At 39.0% G+C, this 10,836-nt stretch overlaps 1 protein-coding gene across 6 annotated transcripts in view; it reads left to right on the top strand.

Moving 5' to 3' along the window:
* inpp4b (inositol polyphosphate-4-phosphatase type II B) overlaps positions 1-10,836 on the top strand; it is a 134,100-nt gene that overhangs the window by 74,860 nt on the left and 48,404 nt on the right. For all 6 annotated transcript variants that reach the window (XM_023404209.2, XM_023404208.2, XM_023404210.2 and 3 more), the window contains 2 exons: positions 2,395-2,542; positions 9,695-9,825. In XM_023404209.2, the coding sequence (XP_023259977.1) occupies positions 2,395-2,542; positions 9,695-9,825 (279 nt within the window). The remainder of the gene's footprint in view (positions 1-2,394; positions 2,543-9,694; positions 9,826-10,836) is intronic.

Genomic DNA, 10,836 nt, shown 5'->3' with positions numbered 1-10,836 from the left:
GGGGGGGTTCAGGGGTTAATCCGCTTCTCTGACGGAGGTGGAAGGCAGCAACTGTCGCTCTTCCGATTAGGGTTGTGCCATCCCTCCCTTCTCTCCATGTGTCACTTGCTCCCCATTTATTTTTGTCTTCCATTTCACTTCACTTCACTCTAATCCCCATGCCGGCAAAGTCTAAATGTCCCATTTCATTTAGATGCAATTTGAATCTTATTTGTGGCCATTCTAGGGTCAGTCTTAACCTTAATCATCATTCATTTCTACATCAGCTTCAGCATCGATAATAAGCCTGGCTGCAACTTATTTGGCTCACAGCTATTGTCCTTTAGAGGATCTCTATTGTCTGTATGAATAACAGAAATGATGACGTAACAAAGTAAGGAAACAAACTGAGCTTAAATTAGCCAACATTTCAATGAACCATATGAAAGTACTGTTGCTTCAAAAAATGTATTCCGTTTTGTTAGTAAATAGAATGATGTGATAAACAACGATAGAAAAATACAGCCTTTGTAGCTTCATTCCTCTGGTGATCATCATGGTTAGTCTGTTTCACTATTAGGTTGTCCATTTAAATCTTGCCAAGTGCACAGATTTCACCTTCAAAATATAGGCATGGCATTGTTCTAATATTTTTTTTTACTGCAAAATCCCATAAAATGACCAAAGCCATCAATCCATTCATCCATTTCTCAAAACTTTCTTACTTCCCGACTGCGGCACTTAGCTAAAAACCCATTTGTTCCTACCAAGGATGGAAATTCTTCAAATGGATCACAGTTTAATTTTTTTAAATGGCTAAGTAGTTTCCAAAAAGAGCTGAGCACTGTAGTTTTCAGCAAACATCACTCAAACAGGAGTAAACAGTGTATTTGTTAGGGACCATTTTCAGCCACAGATAAATATACATACCCTCCTGCACCAAAACAGTTGAGTCAAATAAACTGTGCAGCTGTAATGTTCATGGTTATAAAGGATGTTTGCATCAGTCTCACCCAGGGCAATAATGTGTCTTTTATTAGTTTTTGGATAACAGTGAAGGTCTATGACACAGAGGAATTACCTATATCTGGCTTAGGATACACATGCAACTCTTGTTAGTAGAATCAGTTCATTGTTAGATTTTGTCCTTTCCTCACATTTGTTGATGATAACAAAAAATATGCAATGAAACCAGGAAAACTGGAAAATTTGCACAAATCAATAGAAGACACTTCATTATCATTGACATTGTCTTGGAACATTCTTTTACATTCTATAAACCAATTTATTCTTTTCATTTCAAGTGTTTGCCCAAAATTCACTGTGAAACAAGTTTTTATTGAAACACAGTTACAGTTGTTAAAACCAACCAGCCATCATACTTTGATATTGCGTCCTAGATTAATTTCCTCTTACCACATAAGAACTTCCACTGTAGTGCTTTTTCTTGAACCCATCTGCATCGAAGGGCATCGCTGAACTTTAACACTCAAGGACAAATGACGTAGCACCACCAGGATTAATGACTTGGATGCTTGGACAGATGACTTTGAAAAAAGGACAATCTGGGGCCACACCGGGGTATGTTACAGTATAAAGTGTTTGGAAGCGGCAGCATTCACTGTACTGTCAGTAGGAGCAGAAGTGCGGCTCCCACTTTTGAATTCAAGCAAAAACATTTCATTGGTGCCATGCGTGTTTGACTGCCTAGAGCGAGATTGTCAATGTTTCACCTGGGGTACTTCAGCTCCGGCTTATTGAGTGACTTTCTGACTGCAGCCCTGGAAACGAAAAGGAGTAATAAACACTGTTCAAGGCACACAGCTTTCTTGCCCTCTGCTGCCAGCATGCAGATAAGAGCATTAGAGCTGTTTTTCGTTTCCAGCCTTCGATTGCTGCTATTAGCAACTCTCTACAAAAATGAAGAAGATGGGGCTGAATTTGAATCGTTCTAATGGAAGAGTTTGGTGGTGGGGTTAGCAAGCAAAGTTTCAGAATGATTCAACTGTCTGTGCCCCACTGTTGCACAATAAACAAGCAATTAAAATGCAAATGGTGGAAATAATAAGGCAAAGATTAACAGGACTAGGTTTCTGTATTTCAGTCTCTATTCTAGTGTGCTGTGTTGCCACTGAAGTTGAAAGAGAGAGAGAAGGCCTTCGAAGATGAGAAACACCTTATCTATGGCAGACACAGTTATTGATTATAGAATTTAATTTGTGCTTCATACCTCATGTGACTTTTTTTGAAGAGTCTCTGTCTGTGGCGTCCTTGAGGTTGCCAGCTGTCAAAGCTGCTTTAGATCCTCAGTTTTCCCTTTGTGAAATAGAAAAAAGTTAGAGAACATGATGCTTTTTTTGCTGTGTCAGGTTGTTCACTATACCTTTCTTCCCTGCCTTTGTCTCCCTCGCTTAGTATTCAAGAACCCAGTATGCAAGGTGTACAGATTTCAGACAGTGGACAGCAAGTGGATGCTTGTACGGGAACAAATGGAGGAGTGCACTTTGTCCTTCAGCATCCCCAAACAGCTGCTCTCACTGTACATTCAGGAGGACATGAGAAGGTAAGCCTGATCAAAAGATGTCACTGCCAGAGATCTCATTGCATCACATAGCTTATTTCCTGTTTGTGCAGGCATCAACCAATGGACACCAGTCAAAAGTTCAAAGTAAAACTCCAACCTGGTGTTACCTCATTATGTGTACAGTATGCATATGTAACTTCTAGACTGCCTTTACCAACCCAATTCACCGATGTAAAGGATTATTCAAAAGTTCCACCTATATTTGGAGAGTTAATTATTCACATCCGCTTAACACTTCAAAAGAGGCTTCAATGCCCATGCATCCAGAAAACGACAAACATTGTCTCTTTCAAACACACATGCACACCATCTCCCAGTCCTCTCATGAATCGTTGAACATAGTGCTGTCGGCGGTAACTGGTAATAACAGCAAGTGTGGGTTAGTACCACAGGTAAATTCAGGGGGCAGCAAACACTCTGTCAGCGTGGAAGGAGATATTTTATCTGAAATAGAGCAAAGGATCAGCTGGGTTCTCTGCTTAGAGTACATCCAGACAAACTCACTCTGTTTTGATAGATAAGTTGTTCAGAATTGGCCTTTTTTCTTCATATCATGAGTAACTACTGTCTGACTTCATGCTGTGCATAGTTTCATTTTTCACTACAGCATTTGAAACTGATCCACTGTCAAGAAAATGCTAAAAAAAAAAGTGATCATTTTCCTGTTTTGCATTATAACTCATCAAAAATTCTCTTTCGAGTAAATGTGGAACTTTATGGAAATCAGAAATATAACTGCAATTAAAGTCCAGGCCAGTGTGAGAATGAGGACAGGTTAAGACAAGGACAGAGGGTGGTGGTGTTTCACCAGTCTCCAAGTGTGCACCCGTAAGTAGATCAAAGAGTCCCTTCCCTCAGGCTCGACTAATGTTTGTCAAGACAGATCATTTCTCAACTGGCCTGTTGTCCCTGGCAACCCCCTCTCATGCATAACACACAAACGCATCCACACACACACACACACACACACACACACACACACACGTACCCTTAGATGATTTCTTCTCTCACAAAAAATAAAGGTGCAATCAGAGATTTTGATGAGTAGTGGGAGGAGACTTTGATTTGTAATCATTGTGTGCACCTAAAGAATTGCACAGAGTTCAAGGACACATTCACATACGCAGAACCATACACACAACTGCACTCACACTCCCCATCACACACATTCACGTAGAAACAATCACAGAGCCATTATTGACCGATTGACTAGACAAGCTCTGTTATCAGTTTACCAGTCAAACAGATGTACCGGAATTCGTTTGCATTCTCGGTCACATGTCCTCTCTCAGTATCTCCAACCCTTCTTTCTGTTTAAATAGAAGATGATCAGCTCTGCAAACTGATGATTTAAATCACAGCTAAATTTGGAAGACAATTATAGAATATTTATTAAATGTCTTATCTGTATAATGCAGCTCATGAGCACTCAGCAGGCTCCAAACCATGACTACCTTATACAATGTTTGTTTATTAACAAGCATGTGTACCGTATCTCCAGCTTGGTCGCTTAAGCACCTCTCCCTATAATCCTCTTTAAATGTTGTCTTTCTCCACGGTGCCTCTCCATTTAGCCAGTTCTGTCAGCCAGATTCACACTGGTTCTACCTCAGTGTTTTTTAATGATTCAGTTAGTGCTGCAAAGTTGTGAGTGCAGCGGCGGATCGTGGGTGGCTTAGTTTGCTGTACCACTCGATGATAATCTTGGATGTTTTCTTCCTTCTGTTTGTTCACTTTGATGTCTACAGTCACGTTCTTAATCTAACTCAGCGGACACAGAGGTGGCAGATTTTTTCCCCCTCGTTCCTCCAGTCATGATGCTGCTGCTCCTCGTGTGTGTCTGTGTGTCTGTAAAGATGAATGCATGTGTAGTAAAGTCTCAGTGTGTGGGTGTTGATTAAACCCCTTCCATTAACAGCTGTCTAGTTTCTCATTAATGGTAAAAAATCATGGCCCCTTCTTTTCCTCATAATAAACAAATGCTGTGATTGTGTATCAAGATCATATAGGTGACATATTAACATCAGGCTTCACTATTCACAGGCTAATTGTTGTGAACATCCAAGATCATAGTAATGACTGTGCTTGTTGGAAGGAGCTGCATCTTGTGAAAGAAAGCTTTGCTTTTCAGTCCTCTCACGCAGATTTTATTGACCCTGCACACAAAGCTCTCTGTGATTAAACTGAAGAGGCACTATAACGCACCGTGAAATAAAGGTGCCCACATGACTCGTCTTTGCTCTTTGGGAAACGTATTCTGTTATCCCAGTCATCTGTCCAAGTAAATGTTAGCACATCATTCTACTTTGTTCATCGTCTGCATCATGTTTTGGTCAAGATAAGTGACTGAACTGTGTCAGCTTCTGTATGTCCTTTAAAGCAAATCCCAGTAAGTATTGTATTGTAGATTTTTTCTTCTCTCCCTTCTTCTTATCCCTTCTCTTCTTCCTCCTCATGTACTATAGATACCGTTTTCCATTCTTTTGTTTTCTATTTCTGTAGCTTAAAATCTTATCTAATCTCTACTTATTTCTCATCTCTTTGTCTATGTAAATGGAACAAGCAAAATGCAACCTTTTTTTAGAAAATATTCAGCTACATATTCTACTGCTTTATTCCAAATGCTTCATTACTTCGGGATGAATTTTCTTTTAGCCTGAAGAATATACACTGCTGAAAAAAATGAAGGGAACACTTAAATCACACATTGGATCTTGATGAACGAAATATTCAAGTTGAAAATCTTTACTGATGTACATTGTATAATTTGTTGAGAACAAAATGACGTAACAACAGCCAATGGAAACCAAAATCATCAACCCATTGAGGCCTGGATTCACAATCGCATGGAAAATCAAAGAAAAAATTCACAGGCTGATCCAACTTTCATCCGAAATTCATTACGGCAACTCATAAAGTGACTCAGCAGTGTGTATAGCGGCCGCATGCCTGTATGCACTCCCAACAACGTCTTGGCATGCTCCTGATGAGGTTAGGGTTATTTTGTAGGGCTCTGGCAGTGCTCCTCCTGTTCCTCCTCGCACAAAGGATTGGGGGTTGATGCCCTTCTACGGCCCTGTCCAGCTCTCCTCATGTAACGGCCGGTCTCCTTGTATCTCCTCCATGCTCTTGAGACTGTGCTGGGAGACACAGCAAACCTTCTTGCGACCACATGTATGGATGTGCCATCCTGGAGAAGGTGGACTACCTGTGCAACCTGACTGGGCTGCAGGTACCGCCTCATGCTGCCAGTAGTGACAAGGACACTAGCAAAACACAAAACTAGAAAAGAATCAGTCAGTAAGGATCAGGAGAGAGCAATTGTCTGTTACCACCACATGCAAAACCATTCCCTTTTTGGGGCTTGTCTTGCTTTTACCTCTCCATTGCACCTGTGGTCCCTTTCATTTGCACCAAAAGCAGGTGAAATTGATTCACAATTGCTTGTGCTTCCTAAATGGACAGATTGATATCCCTAAAGTTTAACTGACTTGGTGTTATATTGTGATGATTAAGTGTTCAGTAAATGACAACAAACCTGTGTTTAATAACACATCTTATAATAAGGTAAAGGTAATTCTCTTTGTGTAATTATTATCTCTTATTAGTAATAATCATGAACAACACAAACAACAGATGGCAGTAACCCTAGAAAATTGGATAAATTCTCACTTCAGTGTCTTAAATATATATATAATGTAAACAATAATTTAAAGACCCCCTTCACTCAAAAATGTTTTACTACAATATAAAATGTGGAAACTTGATGCCTTCAGTAAACAAACACTGACAATGAACTTTTCAGTGAAGTAGGAGACCCCTTGTGTCCAGTGATTAAACTTTTGAAATGAATGATATTTCCATATTCATAGATTTTAGATTTTTCAATAAGGGAGAAGAAATAGGTGTAATTTTAAGAATTTTGTAGGCAAATAAACATTTATATTTATTAAACATGCCTGGAGGGGAATGTTTCAGAATATGAAATCAAACCGCACTTGGACTATCCAGTTGATTTATAACAATTAGAGCATCCTCACATTAATAAAACAGGTTAAGTAATTTAAGTCTTGTAAAAATAATTTGATCCGATTTTATAATATTATATTTCTAGTTCCTTTTCTCAGTTCAAACACCTTAAAAACCTCCTAGATACCTTTTATGCATAAACTGTTGATTGGAGCACTTTTTTTCAAATGCCTGCTGTTAGATGCAATACCAAAAGACCTGAGTGACATTGTGACCCTTTTTTACATGCATATACTTAATCAGCCTATCCATATTCTTATCACACTATTCCTCAATCACACCTTTACTCTTCTCAGACAATAGCGCTCTGATTAAAGAGGTGATACTATATCTCTATATCCACCATCCCACTGCCTTATCACCCTCATTTAGCAAGCAGATATGTTTATCTATTCTTTTATCCGTTCTCTATTATTTACAGCAGGATCATCCACCCTGACCTCCACTCCAGACTTCCCGGTACACAATAACAGATCAGAGACACATACTGCAGTTTGACACTGGGGTGAACAAATAGCAGTGGCTGAGAGGTATAGATTATTGTGAATGGCTGCAATCTGTTAAAGACCATTGTGCCAATCTAGTACCATGTAACATTTGCTATATAAACCTGAAAATCAGAGAACATTGCCCCTCTGATTGGTTAAAATGGCCCATTTATGGTATTAGGAACCACTTCCACCTAAGTGGGTGAGCTGGAAACAATACATTTGATTGAAACCTGGGAGAAATGTGGAGTGGCCCTACTCAGACCTCACTAACTGGGAAATCTACCTCAATGCTGTCATCTTGACACCCCAAGGGTCCAATATCATTATCTTGTTCAGCCCCAGGCTTCTATTAGCATACATCAATGGAAGAGCAGTGATAATTTTTTATCTTCTTAGTTTTTTTTTTTCTTTTAACAAACTAAAGCTCGATTTTTTTCATTTTCAAAAACAAGGGTTTTAAGCCCCTGTCATTCAGAAAAATGCTAATTTCATCTCAGGGACTATTGCACATAAAACCTAAACATGTATATTCATCACTGGTCCCTTTTATTATTAAGAATGGTTTCAAGCACTAATTATAGGCCAAAAATAAAAATAATGACAGTCGAAACAGCACAAGCTTCCTTTGCTCATGGAATATACTTCTGTGTGCAAGCCTCCCGTCTGTCTTCTTATGCCATAAGCAAAACTTACTTACAACCACCTGCAGAGTGTGTTGGCAGAGTCGCCCAGCATGTGGTGGCTCTATGCCTAGAGGTTGTTTCCAGATGCAGGTTTGTTCAGAAATAGAAAGAGACAAGAAAGGAGTAAAATTTCTCATATGTGATCTACCATTTATTCTACTGCCAGCTTAGTTTTTTAGCCATGCTAGAAATCTGCATCTTCTTATGTCATTTGAAAAATGTTTGCTGTATATATGTATGTGGTGAGCTAATGATGAGTATAAAATGTGTCTGTGGTGGTCACTATAGACCAACCAATGCTGGATACTGACATGATATTTAGGAGTTCAATCAGATAACAATATATTTGCCAATTGTAATTTTTTTCAACATTAACAGATAACATAACCAGACATTCTTGATATGGATCCCTTACAGTTACATACTAAGCAGGACATTTTAAGTGGTTTTAAAAAAAATCAGCTTGTCAGTGATCTCTGATGGACAAACTATGTAATGGAGACCACTGTTCCTGAATGACCGTAAACCTACTTCGGCCTGGCTGTGCTGCATTACTGCTACTTACAATTAAAAAATGTCTGTATTACTCGGGATATATCACCTCGCTGTTAACACTGTTAACAGTATTCATTGGATCTACTTTCTGACAAATTAATAGTTCCCATTAAAACTGTTGTGGCTCGATACCAGTAGAGATGCATGTTTCTTTGTTTGTTTTTTGCTTTGCCTTTTGTAATTTGTGTGAACGGAGGCTTTAAACATTGTAGATCTCTCTCTCTCTCTCTCTCTCTCTCTCTCTCTCTCTCTCTCTCTCTCTCTCTCTCTTTCTCTCTCTCTCTCTGGCATAATTTCCATTGCCTTCTGCTGTGTATTGAAATACTTCAAAGTAATCTAAAAATAACTTTCTTACCTGGAGGAAGCCAGGAAATAGTCTGGAGAGGCTATCAGTGCCTAATGCGTTGTTGTAGTTGTTGAACTACAACAAAGACATAACTACTACATTATGCATTCAAGCAATTATGCCTGGTCTTAACAATACGTCGAACCAACGAGCATTTATACATGCAGCCTTTCATTTAAAGACATACGGTATACAAAATGCATGAGGTTTAATCACTGAAAATTGGCCTTGTTATCATGAAAGTAATGCATATGACCATGTATTTGTTTTCCTGAACCTAAAATGTCTATAACATCCCTGCAATTTACTTTTCAATGGCTGCTGGAGGACTGGTTTCTGAATGATATCTGTCCATCTGATGTCGCTTTTCAGATGCAAATGATGAGCCAATGAATAAGGCTGTACACCTCCCAGTAGCAAACACTGACACACATGCACACACTCATGCTTGACCACTCTTTATATCCTAAAGAAGTAAAGATTTTTTGCCTTAGGTTGCAAGCACAACTACATGAAAGACAGGCAACCAATCACTCTAGTGACACCAGAGAAGACCAGACGGGTTTGTTATATAAGTAATGGTAAAAGAATGGTAGGAGAAGAGGAGTAATTTGATAGGGCAGAGTGGATAAGTGGGCACCAGTTACTAGCCTGAGGTTCAGAAATGTGTTTATCTGGCTCAGCACAGGGTGCTTTGGGACGTTACTGTGTGTGCATGTGTGTCTGGTTCAGTTTTGTGCAAGCTTGTGTCTGTGTTTTGCCAGGATTGTTAATCATTTTTGTACCCTAACTGAAAAATGTAGATAATTTGAAAGGAGTTTGGGAAGCAGCAGAGATGTCGATAGAGCATTACAATATTACCCCGTGCTTTTTCTCCTTTAAATTAGATTGAATTATGTCTAATGTTTGTTTTTTAATGAACTATGATAAACACAGAAGCTACGAAGGAACAATATATATACTATAATTATCTGTTTCGTTTCTATGAAAACCACAAAGGTCTTTATGATTCTGTGCTTATCTGTAGGGTGCAGGATCTGAGGGAGCTGGGGGAGCTTTCACCTCACTGGGACAACTTAAGGAAGGAGGTGATGACACGATATGGAGGAATCATCAGTTCCTACCAGGAGACCTTGGCTGAGCTGGACAAGATTACTGGTATGACAGCACCCACTAAATTTTGCATTTATACCTCTGTCCACACATACCTTCATTCATACGCATACAAAGGTGTTATGAAAACACACTTGGTTATGAAATATTTCCAAGATGTCCTTGGTTAAGTCGCTTTCTTGAATGTCTGTTGATCAGTGATTCCGTGCCATTTCATATCATGAGCCATGTCTGTTTTCTGGTCCGGTAGATGTAAATCATCTTCTAATCGATCTTATCATGGTTTGTCCTTGGATTTACAGAAATACTTTTTTTAAAATCAATTTTCCCCAAAGGATTGAAATGCAACATTGTGCATACAGCTGTACTTTGAAAAAGTTCAGGTAGAGCGACTGGCCATGGTTTGCAGATGGCACTGCATATCTTATCAACCGATCAATTATTGTCTAAAGTAGTAAATAAAAAATTTTGTTGTAGGAGGTGAGAGTAGTCTCTTATTGCAACGTGTGGTCCCTGAAAATGGAGACGAGAGAAATCAAAGGAGTGAGGTATATAATGTCTGTAATCTGGCTTGACCTGTGCCCATGTTGGTTCTGTTATAACCCGGTCAAGCTGAAAACACTGCAGCAGACCCAAAGCTCTCAGGTTAAGTAGAGAAAGAGAGGACACTTTGACTTGAAGGATGGAATCTGGGTGATTTATGTCAATGGAAAGCTTAGTGAGAGGTTGTTTTGTGTATCTACTTGCTGTCAAAGAGTTTCCATAGCAACACAGGTTTCATCAGGGGCAATAGAAATGTATGTGCCCATGTTTTTCTTTGTGTTTTGTTAAAGTAAGTGTTTGCAGTGCACATAAAAACTGGTACAAATCTCTGCCATGTGCACACAAAAACACAAGTCTTGCATCTCATTTACAAATACTCAGTGTTCTACTTAGTATGCAAATATTTTTGCACACTTTTTGCAAATGTTTTACATAATAAAAATTAATCCATGCAGTTAGCTTTAATGTGAACAGGGAAAGTAATTAGGCTGTTTCTCATTTGACATTCAACAA

The sequence above is a fragment of the Seriola lalandi genome, unplaced genomic scaffold, assembly GCF_002814215.2.
Source record: "Seriola lalandi dorsalis isolate HSWRI2012SDOR001 ecotype SW California unplaced genomic scaffold, Sedor1 jcf7180002054234, whole genome shotgun sequence".
In the NCBI taxonomy this organism is placed as follows: domain Eukaryota; kingdom Metazoa; phylum Chordata; class Actinopteri; order Carangiformes; family Carangidae; genus Seriola; species Seriola lalandi.
The sequence above is the reverse complement of the archived record's forward strand: the minus strand, read 5'-3'. Positions and strand labels throughout refer to the sequence as shown.